The following is an 18932-nucleotide window of genomic DNA, read 5'->3' as shown; positions in this document are numbered from 1 at the left end:
GAGCAGAGCACCGACGGACTGTTGAATCTCCAAAATCTCTGGTGGAGTGAGAGAGGTTCTGCGATGGATGAGCCTGTCCACAGAGCTCATGAAGAGCCAGATCTCAAGCGCTATGAGCCGGTTGCAGACGGCGTAGACACCATTCCACTGCGCAATAGTGGCTCTGTCAGCGCCGGGTGGGAAGGTCACTCCTCAGGGGAGTAGTCGAGCTCCAGGGGCGAGGGTATCGCGCATCGCACATCGCGCATGACGGCTAAGCGAGATGAAACGCGGCGCCGCATATCCAAACCCTCCACCTGGCAGTAAGCTCTGTACCTGACCACGTGCGGTGCTAGTGCCAGTTTATTTATATTAATATATATATATATATATATATATATATATATATATATATATATATATATATATATATATATATATATATATACTGGGTGAAGAACTAATTCAACCTGTCTGAAGTGAGAGTGAGAGTTGAGAGTTAGTAACATTTTTTTATTTTTGTCGGTCTGTAAACCATCTTTACTTTTCACTAACTACAAGCCACGTGCCCCCCACACTCTGAACAACCTTGCTCTTGCACAGGACCAGAACAACTTCTATTGTCGCTTTGAGCAGCCATTTTGCACCAACACCTCTGTGGTCTCTCCAGCCCCATGTTCCACTTTACAACAAAGGACTATGCTGTCTCTTAGTGACACAACTAAGATGAACGATGTCACTGAGACAGCAACGTCGATCAAAGACACTTTTGATGAGCCACCCCCTCACCTCCCCCCTCTTCCTCTTTCTCTTGACATCATGGAGCAGGACGTGCGCACTCAGCTCAGGAGGCTGAACCTTCGGAAGGCGGCAGGTCCGGACAGAGTTTCCCCTGCCATCCTGAAGCATTGTGCTGCTGAGCTGGCTCCAGTGTTCACTGACATCTTCAATGCTTTCTTGGTGTCCTGTCATGTACCTGCCAGCTTTGAGTCCTCCAATACCATCCCTGTTCCCAAGAAGGCCAGGATCACAGGACTGAATGACTACAGACCGGTGGCACTGACGTCTGTGGTCATGAAGTCCTTTGAGCGCCTGGTTCTCTCTCACCTGAAATCTTTCACTGCTTCTCACCTGGACTCATTGCAGTTTGCCTACAGAGCCAACAGATCTGTGGACGATGCAGTGAACCAGGCCCTTCATTTTGTTATGGAGCATCTGGACTGCCCAGGAACCTATGGCAGGATCCTGTTTATGGACTTAAGCTCTGCCTTTAACAAAATTCTTCCAGCTCTGCTTGAATACAAGCTTCGCCAGCTTGACGTGCCTGACTCCCTCTGTAGATGGATTACAGACTTCCTGACCAGCCGAAGTCAGTGTGTGCGGCTGGGGACGACTGTCTCCGACACTCGGACCCTCATCATCGGGTCTCCTCAGGGCTGTGTTCTCTCTCCGTGGCTCTTCTCTATGTACACTAACTGCTGCACCTCCAGCCACGAGTCCATGAAGCTGATCAAGTTTGCGGATGACACCACCATCATCAGGCTCATCTCAGATGGAGATGAGTCGGCTTACAGGAGGGAGGTGGAGCGGCTAATGTCCTGGTGCAGCTACAACAACCTGGAGCTCAACGCCCAGAAGACAGTGGAGATGTTCATAGACTTCAGGAGAGTAACAGTTTCTCTGTCCCCTCTCATGTTGGCTGGTTTACCTATTCCTATTGTGGACTCCTTCTGCTTCCTGGGAACCACCATCACTGAGGACCTCAAATGGGAGCCAACCATCAGGTCCCTCATCAGGAAGGCCCAGCAGAGAATGTTCTTTCTGAGGCAGCGACGGAAACTACAACTGCCGACGAAGTTGCTGGTGGAGTTCTACACAGCCATCATCCAGTCCATCCTCACCTACTCTATCACCGTCTGGTACAACAGCGCCACCTCCTGAAAATGTGTTTCATGCACCGTTCACTCACTGCTCTGGGATGCCTGAGAACATGAAAATTTCACCTGCAAATATTGGAAAAACAGTCTTTCTAAAAAAAATTAATACTAAACCTATATTTCTGAACTGTATTTCAAAGGGTTATCAACATTTTTTTTTTTTTTTCCTGGTCAGAAACCGAGCTTGTCTCGGGCTGAAAACGCATTTTCTGTACTGTACATTCTCTGCTCAGCGAATGCCTCAGAACATGAAAATCTCACCTGAATTTACAGCAGAAGCGGTCTTTCTAGTAGCTGCAGAATTAATTCAACATATCTGAAGTGGTTTCAGAGCGATAACATTTTTATGTTTGTCAATTCTGAAAACCACTGTCACTCCTGCTGGAAACGCAATATCTGCACTGTTCAGTCACTGCTCAGGGTTGCCTGAGAACATGAAAATTTCTCCTGCATGTATAGGAAAAACACTCTTTCTAATATATTTAACACTAAACCTACATTTCTGAAATGTTTTTAGAGGGTTATCAAGAATTTTATTTTTGACGGTCCCAAACCCACTTTCTCTTCTCTCAGGCATACCACAGAACATGAAAATTTCACCTCCCACTAAAAGCAGAAGGGATCTTTCTAGTCGGTGCCAAACAAGTTCAACATGTCTGAAGTGGTTTCAGAGTGATAACATTTTTATGTTTGTCGGTCTGAACACCACCGTCACTCGGGCTGAAAAACGGTTTACTGCACTGTTCACTCACTAATCAGAATAGCCTCAGAACATGAAAATATCACCTGCCACTATAGGAAAAACACTCTTTCTGGTACATTCAACACTAAACCTACATTTCTGAACTTTCCTAAGAGGGTTATCAACGATCTAATTTTTGCCGATTGTTGGGAAATACACCTTTAATGTATCTTCCGCGTTTTCATTTACTCGTGACAATGACTACCAAAAACCTACAAGTTAAAATCAAAAAGAATTTATTCCTTGCCAGCGGAGTCTATTCACCTACTCAGGGCCCTGGGTCATCAACTATCTCTGCCTTAGCCTCAGCTCAAGTAGAATACTGTGACAAAACTTATCTGGGCCTGACCCTTTTTATATGCTTTCAGCCCATCTTGGGGTGTAGTCTCCACTGATTGGTCCTGGTCTTCTTATGGTCCTAGTCGTCATGGGTCAAATTCAACATGTTGTATTGACTCCACTCAGTCTGGAGCGATGTTGATGAATCCTCCCAAATGTTGCCTATAATAGGTGGTAGCTGAGAACCCGATCCATTCTTCTGATTGGCTTGCTTCTGTCATCTCATCCGTTCTCCATCTGGTCATTTGGTTTACGACCCCCATGGATGATCAAGTCCCATGACAATTGCCATTCCTGCCATTTAACACACACCATTTTTAGTCCACATATTCTTCCATGGATACAGGGTCAACTTGATGATACCTTACCCTTACTCACCGCATCTGTTGAATGCAATCTTTTTATTATTATTTAACAAAACATTCTAAAGTAATTCAATTCAATGATATATCTTTTTTTAATATATTTATTTAGTAATATATCATTATTCCTATACGGTCCGAAACCCACTTTCTCTGTGGCCGAAAACGCGTTTTCTGTGCTGTTCACTCACTGCTCAGCGATGCCACAGAAGATTCAAATTTCACCTCCCACTATAGCAGAAAAGGTATTCCTCATTGGTTCAGAACTAATTCAACCTGTCTAAAGTGATTTAAGAGAGTTATCAACAGTTTTATTTTTGTCGGTTTGTAACCACCTTTTCTTGGGCTGAAAACGCGTTTTCTGCACTGTTCACTCACTGATCAGAATAGCCTCTGAACATGAAAATATCACCTACAACTATAGGAAAATCACTCTTTCTAGTATATTCAGCACTAAACTTACCTTTCTTAACTGTATTTCAGGGGGTTATCAACATTTCTTTTACCTGGTTTGAAACCCAGCTTATCCCGGGCCGAAAAGGCGTTTGCCGAATGTGGACGTGTGTGTGCGAAGCTCCTGAGATAGAGTTGACTTTTCTCCCTCAGATCTTTATAAAAAAAAACGACTGAACACAAAGGTGCTGGAGTACTTTATTTTCTTTTGCTTTTTTGCTCTTTTGTAGAGCTGAGGCCCTTTTTGCCTCACTCGCGGATCTGGGAAGCAATGGAAAAGACTATACTGTCATGCTGGAGGTGGAAGAAAGCATTGAAGCCATGGATATCATTAGGGAGATTACCAAGCAATGTGGAAAGCTGGCGTCTCTGCGTCCTATTGGGGAAAATAAATATGAAATGACCATGAAAACTATTGAAGGAATGGAGCAAACTAAGGAAGGATTTACCTGTAGATACTGGCGACAAAAGACTTGGTCTGCAGGGAAATGGTTGTTTCCTTCCTTTATATGGCATCTTATATACCCGACGAGATAATCCTGCAGAAATTGGAATCATGGGGAGTGGAACCACTCTCCCCCATCAAGAGACGACTTTGGCCTGGAACAGATGTCGCCGATGGAACTAGATTTCTACAGGTTATATTCAACAAAGAGACAATTTCTTTACCTTATTCGACCAAGTTCGAGACAGAAACAGGTCCCCAATATATACGAGTATTACATGACTGACAGGTCAGGGTCTGCATGTCATGCATTAAGCTGGGGCACGTTTACCGCAATTGTCCAGAGCTGTCTTGCTTTCAATGTGGCAAAAAGGGACATTATAAAAGAGACTGCAACAAAAACATAGTATTAAGAAGACTTAAGGAAAGGAAGAAAGGAGCGATGAATAATATAGAAATGCAGGACCAAGATAGTGCTATACATACTGACTCCAGCGAAGAGGAAAGACAAACGGAAGAGGCGGGACAAACAATGGAGAAGAGACAGAAACAGGAAGACATGCCAGAGCAAACAACTAGCTGAAAGGAGATTGGAGAGAAAACGGAACTGACACAGCAAAGGGGGGTTTCTGAAGATATCCAGCAGATGTATGCAATGAAGATAACAAAAGCCAAGATAAAGATGCCTATTGAGAACCACCAGTGGAGAGCAAATGTGATGAAAGTGAAGATGAAGAAAGAACTGGAGCGGAAAAAAGATATTGATATTGATGGAAAAACGAAAAAAAAAAATAAAAAGATGTACAACCAAAGACAAGAAAAAAAACATGCCAGAAGAAAAACATGAAAAGAATATGTCTGATCAAGAAAAAGCAAGATCTGAGATGGACATGGACAAAATACATGACAAAATGCATGAGGAAGTAATGAGTGGAAAAATAGGAAATGGCTATAAACGAGTGAAGAAGAAAGTGAGATGAGTGAGATCTCTGGTGATGAATTGATGGTAGATATTGACGAGGAAAATCTCAATAAATATTAAAAAACCTACTGTGAAAAATAGAAGAGAGAAAGATGAGGAGAGAAAAATAATTTCTAAAATACCAACAAAGACATCAAGAAGATGATAGAAAGAATGCTTTTGTTTGAAATGTTTAGTCATCAAATACATTCAAGTGATTAAAACTTTTATTTTTTATCATTTTGGCGATTGATTTTGGGATTTATTTATTTTTTGTTATTTGGTCTTATGAATCCTCCTTTTTAAATTTCGGTACAATGACTACCATAATATCCTTTCACGTAAATGGCCTAGAAAGTAGTAAAAGAATGGAGAAAGCTATACAATTACTAAATGCGGAAATTATTTGTTTACGAGAAACACATTGGGATTCAGAGAAAATGGAATGTTTTAGAAAATAATGTGTTTTTTGTTTGTTTTTTAATGTTTTTTGTAGTAATGGAGACACGAGAACAAAAGGATATTTCCAAGGGTGCAGGAATGTGAAAAAGATGAAGTAAGAATTGTAGGCATCAAAATCATGAATGATAATACAGAATGGAAAATCTTTTCGATATATGCGCGAAATGATAAAGAAGAAAAGGTATTATTTTTTGAAAAACTGGATAAGAAATGTCATGGAAATTGTATTGTGATGGCTGATTTTAATGTATGGTGTGGAACAATAGATGTTGCTGCGAATATGGCTTTTAAAAATGATATATCAAGTAAAGTCTTAATGAATGTAATGAAAAAAAAGGATTGATTGATGTATGGAGATCAAAATTGAAAGGAAATATTCAAGGCATCAAATAGTAAATGGAGCATTAAAACAAAGTAGAATTGACTTTATTTTATGTAAAGAGGAAATGGCAAAAGATTTTAGAAATTTTAAATATATTCAAACCAAATTAAGTGACCATGTGATTTTCAAATGTGTATGGGGTAAAAAGGAAATAATCAAAGAAGGTGGGATATGGTGTATGAATGAGGACATTTTAAAGGATGAAAATTATCGAAACCCAATTACCCAAAATGTAATTGTAATTGCTATGGATTTTAAAACTGACGTGTTGAGCTGGTGGAAGAAATGTAAAGAATTGATAAAGTAAACATCAATAGAATATAGTAAAAAAAAGAACCATGAAAGAAAAAAAGATGACTTAAGAAAAAGACTAAATGAAGAGAGTAAGCTAATTGAAGAAAATAAAACAAATGAAATAGAAAGATATTTAGAAATTAAAAGATCAATTAGATAAAATGGAAGAGAGTAAATGTCAAGGAGCAATATTAAGGAGCAGAGCAAGATGTCTTGTGGGTGGGGAAAATGTACAGGATATTTTTTGAAAATTGAAAAGATAATGAGGCAAATCCACGATAAGAACGGGTAAAAAAAAACAGCAAAAAAATTAGACTGCATGTACAAGAATACTATGCAAATTTATTTCAAAAGGCAGAAGAGAAAGAGGAAGATATGAATAAAGTCTTGAAACATATAGAATGTGAATTAAACCAAGAAGAGAAGGAAAACTGTAATGAAAACGTAACTATGGAAGGGATAGAAATCGCAATAAGTGACCTATATAAAAATAAGGGTCCAGGAATAAATGGACTAGGAATAGAATTTGTTGTTTTTAAAGATTAAATGTCCCAATAATTCTAAAAAGAGTTTTCGATGAAATGGAAGAAAAAAATCAGATGGTTGAAGAAATGAACACTGGATGAACTCCCTCTTGGACATCAACAAGACTCGCCTCACTCGGAGAGCCCTGAGGATTACAAGAGACCCCACCTACCCGTCACACCGCCTCTTCACGCTGCTGCCATCAGGGCGAAGGTTCCAGAGTCACCGTGCATGAACTAGAAGACTGAAAGACAACTTCGTCCACCAGGCTGTCATGATGCTGAACTCCCTTCCTGCTCTGCCCCCGGGTCTGCACCAGGCACTTTTGGCTCCATCCATTGCACGTCTGCCCGTCCTGGGTGGGGGACCCCTCCTCTGACGCTCACCCTGAGGTTTCTCAGTTTTCCTCCCGATAGGGTTTTTTTCTGTTTCTGAGTGTTTCCTTAGCCAATGCGAGGGTTTAGGGTAAAGGATATGCAATGCTGCCCATGCTGTCATGAGCCATGTGCTCCCCCCGGTGGTTGATGGACTGATGTGAGGATGATTTTTGTTGCCATGTATCCTGCTGTGTATTTATCAATTCTTTATATTTGTTCCTGTCTGTGATTTTTATGCCATGCGTCCAGGTCTGAGAGAACAGATATTTCATCCATGCTGTATGTCTTGTACTGTAGCATATTTGACAATAAAGTTACCTAAATACCTAAATAGCTGGAAAATACGGAAACTAGGAATAAAAGGAAAAATATTTGTGACTAACGCACTATTAATAAGTAAAATTATTTATATTAGGAATGTTGTTCCCATTAATGAAAGAGTGTTAAAGCAAATTGACATTTTAATAAGAGATTTTATTTGGGAAGACAAAGGAGTAAGAATTAGTAAAGATATATCAGAAAATAGATATGAGGATGGGGGTTTAAAACTAGTCAATCTAAGGATTAAAAAAATGCACTAAGAGTTAAAACTATGTCGAATTACTTAAATAACAAGAATGATCAAATATGGAAAATGTTTTTGGGAAAAGCAATAAGTAAATATGCAGCGAATGAAAATACAGGAATTTTTATGATTTTTAGACGAAGTCTCATGGAAGATATATCGGAATACTATCAAGAGGTTCTGGAGGGATGGGGAGAAGCTCTTAATGAGCTTCATTATGATTGCAGAACACGAAAACAAATACTAATCCAACCGATCTTTCTTCACAATCAAATACGGACACTTGGGAAGGTGTTATTCAACATGAAAATGTGCAAAAGCACATTCAACACTAAACATACATTTCTGAACTGTTTTTAGAAGGTTGTCAACAATTTTATTTTTGCAGGTTCGAAACCCACTTTCTCTCTGGTTGAAAACATGTTATCCGCACTGTTCATTCACTGCTCACCGATGCCTCAGAACATGACAATATCACCTGGAACTATAGCAGAAGGGGTGTTTCTCGTAAGTGCCGAACTAATTCAACATCTCTGAAGTGGTTTGAGGTAGTTAACATTTTAATGCTTGTTGGTCTGAAAACCACAGTCCCTCGGGCTGAAAACGCGTTTTCTGCACTGTTCATTCAGTGCTCAGGGATGCCTGAAAATTTGACCTGCCAGAACAGCAGTCAAGGTCTTTCTAGAAGGTGCAGAACTAATTCAATCTGTCTTAAGTGCTTTAAGAGAGTTATCAACATTTTTATATTTGTCGGTCTGTAAACCAACTTTTCTTGGGCTGAAAACGCATTTAGTCATTGATCAGAATAGCCTCATGAAAATATCACCTGCAACTACTGGCAAAACGTTCTTTCTAGTATATTCGGCACTAAATCTACCTATCTGAACCGTTTTTCAGGGGGTTATCAACAATTTAATTTTTGCCAGTCCGAAACCCACTTTCCCTTTGGCCGAAAACGGGTTTTCTGCACTGTTCACTCACTGCTCAGCGATGCCTCAGAAGAAAATTTCAGCCGTCATGGGCGATACGTGATGCGCTCGCCCCGGGAGCTCAACCTCACCCCGAGGAGTGACCATCCCACCCGCCGCTGACAGAGCCACCATCGTGCAGTGGATTCGTGTTTATGCCGTTGGCAACCAGCTCACAGCGCTTGAGAACATCATCGCGCTCTTTATGAGCTCCGTGGACAGGCTCATCCATTGCAGAACCTCGCTCACTCCACCAGAGATTTTGGAGTTTCAACAGTCCGTCAGCGTGGTGCCCCGCTCGTGGCGCCTCTTCCACACACAGCCGCTGCCTGGGGGGAACACCGTCACTGGTCGAAGGGGCGGGGTGATCCCAGCCGTCAAATCATAGCCGTGCTGATCATCGCTGCTCATCTTGGAGAGACCAGTCAGCTGCTCTGACCTCTGCTCCCTAAGCGTAGGATGAAAACTTTGTATCTAAAACTATGCATCTGTAACAGGTCTGAATACTGTGGCCTTGTCTACAGTTAAAAAGTGGTGTCTTAATGTGGTCAGTAGAACGCCGTCTGAAACAATACGTGGAGTCACATGAGGCTTCCACATTTGTCGATGGTGAGAAAAGTAATCTTTATTTGACATTCTGTTTTTTCATTGCGGTAACCCACGCCATAATTCGATGTCTTACTGAAACATCACTCACAAACATCTCACTTTGTCATACAACAACTGTCAGACATCATGAACCACATGCATAATTCCTTTTCATCTGAATGTATAATTCTGCCATTAAACCTTTTGGCTAGTGTTGAGAAATAATAAAACTTTACTTTTCACCAAACATCGTTATTCACCACAAGCAAACCCAAGTCCACACAACTCAATCACCCGTGCCATGTCATCGTAGGTTGTCAGTATTAGCTTACAAGCGGCACATCCACACAGAGCGAACTCAACGTACAAAGGAAACACAGTATACTTAAAAAACGCGTCACCATCCACACACTTAGATCCCAAATCAGTCAACCCCAAGTGGAACAAACAAGTAAGTAGTTATGAACAAATTTATTTGACTAACCTGAAACAAAATGTGGACAGAGTCACACGAGGCTTCCACATTTGTCGGTGGTGAGAAAAGTAATGAAAAAAACTTCACTTCCTTTTTACCCACACATCTTCAATGCCCAGCCTCTGTCCTACCCTGCCCTCTACTTACTTAATCAACTCCATGTTGAACAATTAAATGACATCTAACACACACTCTGTGACCACACATAAGTGGGCGTCACACACTCCCCAACAAACAAATGACTCCTGACGTCATTAAGTTGATGAAATATGAACTTAAATACTATTCAAAAGACCTGTGTAATATAACCGCTAGGTGTAAACACACAGCAGGGAAACCACTGGTACATCGACAAGTAAGATAGGTGGTTTGGGTTGTGCTGTATTTCCCACACTGTCCTATGTGACACACTAAAGACACTTACTGCATTTACTTCCTTTTTCGATTGGTAGGAAGGCTCACCCATAGAATCCTACGTTAACCTCACAGCTGGCTTTCTGTCACGTCCTGATTTCCTGAGTGTCGGACTAGAATCAGTGTGAAGGTCTTGGGTGTCTGACTGACATGAAGGTGAAATATATGAATCACGCTCTTGTGAAGAACCTTCCAACTGTGTATTGTGTCATTCCTAATATCCCGTTCAATGTGTTCGATTATTATTTGTTTCTAACATTAGTATGCATTTTTAACTGCTTACAAAGTGTTTGCTTGTAGTACTCATTATATGCTGTGTTTTATTCAACCATGTTCACCTCAATCTCATGAATTTCACTCTTTAATTACATAAGGTTTAATCTTTATTGGCACATATGACTATTTGTATCAGTGCTACTTCGTGCTGTTTTTTTCTTGTATGTTGTTTTCAACTACTCATGTTTTTAGTTGACATTAAGGAAAAGATTGCTGTTTTTAGGTGGAACTAACTTTAAAAGCCAATATCATAGCTGTTTATATCACAAAACAAATTATTATATACACATTTTAAGAATGACTGTTTTCACAGTTATCAAGAATGGCGAGTCATGATCCTGGCCGACTGGCAGCAATCGTGGTGTCTGTCATCTTCTTTGCAGTAAGTTTGGTGTTCAACGCCCTGGCTGCGGTGGGAACAGATACGTCAAACTAACCATTCAAATAAAGAAGAGGCGATGGATGAAATTACGACACCATTATTAAGATGAATTGCTATAGGTCCGTACTCTTTAGCTTCACTTGTCCAGATCTTCATGCTCCTCACAACAGGCTTTGCCAGCTTCAGCTTCTGCTTGTATGTGGGAACAAGATGAACCATCAAGTGTTCAGAGAGACCCAGTGCAGCTCGAGGGAGGGCGGTATAAGAGTTGCGGAGCGATGAGTAACAGTGATCCAGCACGCTCTGCTCTCTGGTGGGACATTTTACAACCTGCCTGTATCTGGGAAGCTCCTCACTCAGATTTGCCTTGTTGAAGTCACCAAGCACAATCACAGGACAGTCCGGGAAAGTTTGCTCCACATGCAGAACCTGATCCGCGAGCGCACTCTGAGCCTCACATACATCCGCGCTGGGCGGGATATATACGGCAGCCAGAATGAATGAAGCGAACTCACGTGGGGAGTAAAACGGCTTACAGTTGACGATCAGACATTCCAGAGAGGGAGAGCAGTGCTGAAAGATCATCGTCACGTCCGTACACCAGCGACTGTTGATGTAGAAACACAGTCCTCCGCCTCTGGTCTTGCCGGTGAGCTCCGGAACCCGGTCCGCGCGGTGAAGCTGGAAACCCTCCAGATGAAGCACAGTGTCCGGGATGAGATCGCTCAACCACGTCTCCATGAAACACAAAACACAAGAGGAGGAGAAGTCTCTGTTCGGTCTCAACATCAGCGCCAGTTCATCCATCTTATTGCTGAGCGAGCGGACGTTGGGGAGGGTTATCCTGGGAAGCGGAGTGCGCGATCCTCTTCGACGAAGGCGAACGAGCGCACCGACACGTTTCCCTCTACTCCTCAGTTTCTTCCGCCCAGCCAAAAGATGAACTAACTCCGCAACTGACACCAAAAATACTGGTAGTAAGTCAGACGGAGTCATAGCCCTGATGTTCATCAATTGATCTCGTGTGTAAGAACACGCAGATGCTCCATCAAAACACAAAAATAAACAAAATAACATGCACGATAATTCCAGGCCAGCCTTCCTCGGCGCCATCTTTGATACAATAGTAGACGTAGCCATAGCCGGTCCTGATTGAATGGAAAAAAAAGTCAAGAAAATTGACTGTTAACTATTTACACCTTTTTAATACATTGGTTACCATTGTACAAATTACTACACAAAATAAAATGAAACAAAAATGATGAAAGACCTGAATTAATGCCTCTCTATTTTTAACTGCTCATACATAGGTGGGCACTTGAATAAATCTCTCATGGATCGAATGTGGAAGGATATCAGCTTGCAGGAAACCATTTGACCAACTGCAGAAGAACTTACGACTGTTTCGCTGTCTATGAAGCAAATCATGCTATCATGCTGTCATAACAATGGTATATAAGGGATGCTGATCTCTCTCTGTGCAACCAGTGGACCAGCAATCTGCTCCCTGCTTCTTGCTGGGATGGGCTTTTTGGAACTATAATCTTAATTGGATAGGAAATTCTTTCTTTTCCTTTAGTCCAAAAACATTGACATAAAGTTATATCATCAGTACTGATGTGAAATCATATTATCTATTTATGAAAGCAAGAAAACAACAGTGCAAGGCATCCATATTTTGGGAGTGGCTTGTGCACTGTTCTACGATGTAGATAAACATCAGCAGAAGTCAGACGTAGATGACGCTCCAGATGTTAAAGGCCCAACCTGAAGGAGTGATCTCGGTGTGGAACACCTCCGACACGTTGGCAGTGGTTGTTGTGTGGGGGGCACGTGGCTTGTAGTTAGTGAGCACCTTGAGCCCTCTCCACACCGCAGCCGAGTCATTGGCTGAGAACTGCTGCGTGAGTTTGTCAGAGTATGCGGCCTTAGCTTTCTTCAGCTCCCTCTGAAACCGATACTTCAGCTCTTTGTAGCAGTTCCTGTCCCCACTCTTGCGAGCTGCCTCCTTCTCCCGTCTGATCTGGCTGAGTTTAGTTGTGAACCAAGGTTTGTCAGTTGCATAACTCACCTTGGTGCGCGTTGGAACTATGCACTCTTCACAGTAGCTGATCCATGAAGTCACAGTGTCTGTATACTCTTCCAGATTGTTGGTGGCAGCCCTGAACACCTCCCAGTCTGTGGTCTCCATGCAAGACTGCAGCTCCTCTTTAGCTTCACTTGTCCAGATCTTCATGCTCCTCACAACAGGCTTTGCCAGCTTCAGCTTCTGCTTCTTGCTGGGATGGGCTTTTTGGAACTATAATCTTAATTGGATAGGAAATTCTTTCTTTTCCTTTAGTCCAAAAACATTGACATAAAGTTATATCATCAGTACTGATGTGAAATCATATTATCTATTTATGAAAGCAAGAAAACAACAGTGCAAGGCATCCATATTTTGGGAGTGGCTTGTGCACTGTTCTGCTATTCAACAAGGGGAGAAAATAACTTGCTTTCTGCAAAGGCCTGCTACGATGTAGATAAACATCAGCAGAAGTCAGACGTAGATGACGCTCCAGATGTTAAAGGCCCAACCTGAAGGAGTGATCTCGGTGTGGAACACCTCCGACACGTTGGCAGTGGTTGTTGTGTGGGGGGCACGTGGCTTGTAGTTAGTGAGCACCTTGAGCCCTCTCCACACCGCAGCCGAGTCATTGGCTGAGAACTGCTGCGTGACACAACTAAGACCAACGATGTCACTGAGACAGCAAAGATCACAGTCACTTTTGATGAGGCACCCTCTTACCTCCCCCCTCTTCCTCTTTCTCTTGACATCATGGAGCAGGACGTGGTCACTCAGTTCAGGAGGCTGAACCTTCGGAAGGCGGCGGGTCCGGACAGAGTTTCCCCTGCCATCCTAAAGCATTGTGCTGCAGAGCTGGCTCCAGTGTTCACGGACATCTTCAATGCTTCCTTGGTGTCCTGTCATGTACCTGCCTGCTTTAAGTCCTCCACTATCATCCCTGTTCCCAAGAAGGCCAGGATCACAGGACTGAATGACTACAGACCGGTGGCACTGACGTCTGTGGTCATGAAGTCCTTTGAGCGCCTGGTTCTCTCTCACCTGAAATCTATCACTGCTTCTCTCCTGGACTCATTGCAGTTTGCCTACAGAGCCAACAGATCTGTGGACGATGCAGTGAACCAGGCCCTTCATTTCGTTCTGGACCATCTGGACTGGCCAGGAACCTATGCCAGGATCCTGTTTGTGGACTTAAGCTCTGCCTTTAACACAATTCTTCCAGCTCTGCTTGAAGACAAGCTTGGCCAGCTCGACGTGCCTGACTCCCTCTGTAGATGGATTACAGACTTCCTGACCAGCCGAAGTCAGCGTGTGCGGCTGGGGACGACTGTCTCTGACACTCGGACCCTCAAAATTGGGTCTCCTCAGGGCTGTGTTCTCTCTCCATGGCTATTCTCTCTGTACACTAACTGCTGCACCTCCAGCCACGAGTCCGTGAAGCTGATCAAGTTTGCGGATGACACCACCATCATCGGGCTCATCTCAGATGGAGATGAGTCGGCTTACAGGAGGGAGGTGGAGCGGCTAGTGTCCTGGTGCAGCCACAACAACCTGGAGCTCAAGGCCCAGAAGACAGTGGAGATCGTCATAGACTTCAGGAGAGTAACAGTTTCTCTGTCCCCTCTCATGTTGGCTGGTTTAGCCATTCCTATTGTGGACTCCTTCTGCTTCCTGGGAACCACCATCACTGAGGACCTCAAATGGGAGCCAACCATCAGGTCCCTCATCAGGAAGGCCCAGCAGAGAATGTTCTTTCTGAGGCAGCTACGGAAACTACGACTGCCGACGAAGTTGCTGGTGGAGTTCTACACGGCCATCATCCAGTCCATCCTCACCTCCTCTATCACCGTCTGGTACAACAGCGCCACCTCCAGGGACAAGAGCCGACTGCAGCGCATCGTACGTTCTGCTGAGAAGGTGATCGGTTGCAGCCTGCCACCTCTTCAGGACCTGTATGCCTCTAGGACCCAGAGATGTGCAGGTCGGATCAGAGCCGACCCCTCTCACCCTGGACATGGACTGTTTGTTCCTCTTCCCTCTGGCAGGAGGCTACGGTCCATCCAGACCAGAACCTCCCGTCACAGGAACAGCTTCTTCCCCTCGGCCATCAGACTGTTAAATTTGTGAACAGCCTTGTTGTTATGTTATTCTATTTATTTTATTTTATTTTATTTTATTTGTTTTTTGTTGCACTTTATTTCAAGACACTTTCCTAGTCAGTGGGCTCCCCACTGACCATGGCAATAAATCTCATTCTGATTCTGATTCTGATTCTGATTCTGATTCTACTGCAGCCCTCCTGTCCTGCCATATGGCGTCATCATCAGTTGGTGCTTCAATATCTGTTTTAACATCGGCTAGCTGCTGGTCTGGGACCGAGGGTGATGAGCTCATCTTTTTCTAAAAAGTGATACGTTTCAACACATTAAAGGCATCACAATAGTTTGTGTTGTTTTCTTCAACGCAACAGAATAATGAATGCTGCCCTGGTGTTTCTCATCCTGGTCATCCTCACAAACTACTCAATGGTCTTCTTCATCTGCCATGGACTTAAAACCTATGGAGCATGGCTCAACAAATACCACAAGGTGGACCTGTGGCTTCTGCGTATCATTGTGAGTATGATGGCTTATGATAAGGATGATACTGATACAACGTTTTAGAAATGTATAGGTTGAGGTGATGATTGCCATGTTTCAACATTGGGAACATAAGCTTAAACAACAAATTCTCGATTTTTCACAGGTTCAGAATGGAATTACGATTTACACAACCTGGACAACGCTTGCAACCCTCATCAACCTGGCTATTGTTCTCCAATATGAAGCTGAATTGTCTTCAACCTGTCTGCAACCGTGTCATACTCAATCCTGGCCTGTGTGTTACTTGTGTGGTAAGTAATGTCAACTTAAAATGTACATGCTCATTCATGAGCACGAGCTAGCCTACTATAACTGCGTTGTCTCTTCGACCCATTGCCTTTCATCTACAGTATAAGGTGATTTGTCTGCATGCCGTTATTTCCACTGTTGTGTTCATTGACCATTGACTTTGAGTATCTTGGAAGGGTATTATATTTAAAATGTGTTAATTATTTCGTACTATTCTTGTAACTTGACCAGGTTTCTTTTGGAGAACATAGTACTTGAAAAACACATGAGATACGTCCTCATCATATACCCTGCTGTGATCTTTGCACTGGCTGGCAATATGGACAAAAACTATGATAACATATCACCAAAGCAGAATGGCATTTTCATTCGTAAGAGTTGCACAGAATATTTTTTTTCCATTTCCATCCCTCCAGTCATACATGTTTGTTCATCTGTAACCCTGTGTGTCCTTCGGATTGTTTTGGTGATTTGGAGACAATTGAAGCGGCCTCTGTACGCGCATGCTAAGGTGGGGGACTTGTAGCCAATTGACATCAATGAGAGGCAGAAAAAGATATTTCGCTAAACATTTTGTCATTCACCTGGATATGTGTTGAGTTGATCTCATGTCATCTTTTTGCGTTGTGTTATTTTTACATGGACAGATTTATTTGGTCGGACAATTATCATCTGTATCACTGTACCAGTATATGTGACCCTTATAGTGACCTTTAAAATTATTAACTTCGCTCACCTGTTAATGGGCTCCAATCAAGCCAGTTACTTGTGAAACAGGGTATTAAAGTATAGTAAATGCTTGGAAGTAATTCTGACAGTTTAAAAAATTGAAAAACTTCTTTGTATATATGCATTATAGTATTATTTATTATGATTGCAGGAATCCACCTGGTTATGGTTGAATAAAAGGCAAAACTGACACACAAATATTGATGCTTGGCATGAGGCGAAATAACATTCTGTATACTTAATAATATATATATATATATATATATATATATATATATATATATATATATATATATATATATATATTGTATATAATATATACAAATAATATACACATCTAAAACCTATATGGAGCTATTGGTCCATGTATTCGTATTACGGTAAGAGAGACATTGCTGGTCCTATTTAGAGCCAGAAATGGACAGCGACCAGGTGATCTCCAAAGACTGCTTCAACTAACTCGTGATGAGGAGGACCAAAGAAGAAGAGGGAACCTCTATCAACTATATGATCGAACCACAATGATGTAAACGAACACTGCAACAGTGGGAGTGAAAATGTGGAACCCAAACAGCAAGGTTTTAAATACAAAGTATCTGACACAGAAACTGCAACACTACTCTCTGGTAGAGAACAGACTTCAAAGACCAATAGCAGCTGCCTGACAGTAACACACAATGCAAAATAGTGGACATAACGCGCACACACGAATATCGCACACAGTCACCTATAACCACTGTTCAGGACAGAATCATTCAGCAGCATAGTGTGAGGAGTCCTGATCGCGTCATTGGAGCCCCTCTGACCTCAAGCCAGGACTTTTTTTTTGCGACTGCGCGGAGCAAAGCTGCGTATGACGCGTGCAGATGCGTTTTACGCAAGTCTACACACTACCGAGAGAGGGAGCTGTAGGAATTTAGTCATCGCACTTCTTCGATTATCGAATCTTTTTTTGGCCGATAAATAGTCTTCCAGGCAAGTAGACTTGACGAGGAATTAAAACTTCCATCCGATTACAATTTTCGAATTGACAGTTTAACATATTGTGAAAGCTAAATAAGAATCGGGACTATTGAAGAGAACAATATGCAAATGCCCAGAGTGTGCGCTGTTCCTTACAAGCAAAACACTGGGAGTAAGAGGCCCGGTCAAAGAGTGCGTTTTTTTTTTTTTTTTTGTTTTTTTACAGCAGTGTTGTTTTGTTTTCTGGTTGATTTTACGCAAGAAAGCGTAAATTCAACAACGCTGACCTCTGCGCCTGGCATGTAATTCAAAGCTTCGTTCCATTCACTCTTTTCTAAAGCAAATAAAACTACTACTGCTTTGTAGTAAGTGTAAGCTTCTTTTCATTTCGAGAGATGTAGCGGGCTAAGCTACTATTAGCTGGCTGCATTTACGTAGTAAAGGAACAGGCGTCACAGACAAACACCAGCTTTGTTTAAAGGATCATAAAATGGCACAGAAATACCCCTCAGTGGTAAGTGACTGTTTCGAGTTGGTGTTATGTGCATAAACGAGTAAATACAGTGACCGTGTCCGACTGCGCGACGATGAAAATGTCAACAAGAAGGAAAAAAAGTCATCGTCATCCAGTCCCTTGCTTACAGCTTAAGTACAGTTTGCTTTTGTGTGTTTTGTGGCTTCTACGAGAATGGAAGGCCGTTTTTTACAGTGTGGTCAGTATGTTTATGTACGAGCTGATATCAGATACATTCTCTTGTACTTCTTACTGTAATATGTAGCATTTATTATTTTTCAATTCTTGATATAGTGGTATATTTTATGCTCCCCTATATGTTTTTGTATTTCCGGTGCCTGCTGTTTTCACATTGTATGCATATTTCACTCATTTAAATTAAAGCGTATTAAATTAAAGAGTATTTGCAGATTACTTTACTGTCTTCATTCTCTTCATTCCGTTTATTTCCTGCGGAAATGCGTCGGTGTGTGGGTTCTAATTATTTCAAACTCTTTCCAGAAAAGGCCAAGAAGTAAACTGTGGAACGTGGAAAAGTGGTATTTTTCATGATTTAGTGCACACTGTCAAATCCATCAATTGAATTTCAATTATTACAACACCATCACCCAAATGTGGACATCTTGTAGTAAACTTTTAAGGAGACTGCTCTTCAATTTAGCAGGTTGAGTGGTATATAAAATGGTAAATTGCTCTTACTCATATCACGCTTTTATGCTTTTATGTCAAAAGAACAAGGCAGCAATCTCTTTGTTTTCTATTTCAGTGATAGTGTTTTTTTGTTATCTGAGGTTGTGTTCTGGACATTTGTGTGTATTCCTCTGCAGGACTGAAACTCCCGTGG

At 42.0% G+C, this 18932-nt stretch overlaps 1 protein-coding gene across 1 annotated transcript; it reads left to right on the top strand.

Annotated features, from left to right (window-relative positions):
• The first annotated feature begins 879 nt into the window (after positions 1 to 879).
• LOC128751750 (uncharacterized) lies at positions 880 to 3623 on the top strand. Its single transcript, XM_053852941.1, has 2 exons — positions 880 to 1898; positions 2490 to 3623. Exons 1-2 carry the CDS (start codon positions 1054 to 1056, stop codon positions 2524 to 2526), a joined length of 882 nt encoding a protein of 293 aa, XP_053708916.1. The 5' UTR covers positions 880 to 1053; the 3' UTR covers positions 2527 to 3623.
• The last annotated feature ends 15309 nt before the right edge of the window (positions 3624 to 18932 follow it).

This window comes from Synchiropus splendidus, unplaced genomic scaffold, assembly GCF_027744825.2.
Source record: "Synchiropus splendidus isolate RoL2022-P1 unplaced genomic scaffold, RoL_Sspl_1.0 HiC_scaffold_22, whole genome shotgun sequence".
Taxonomy (NCBI): Eukaryota; Metazoa; Chordata; class Actinopteri; order Syngnathiformes; family Callionymidae; genus Synchiropus; species Synchiropus splendidus.
Note: the sequence above shows the minus strand (reverse complement) of the source record. Positions and strands in the feature narration are given on the sequence as shown.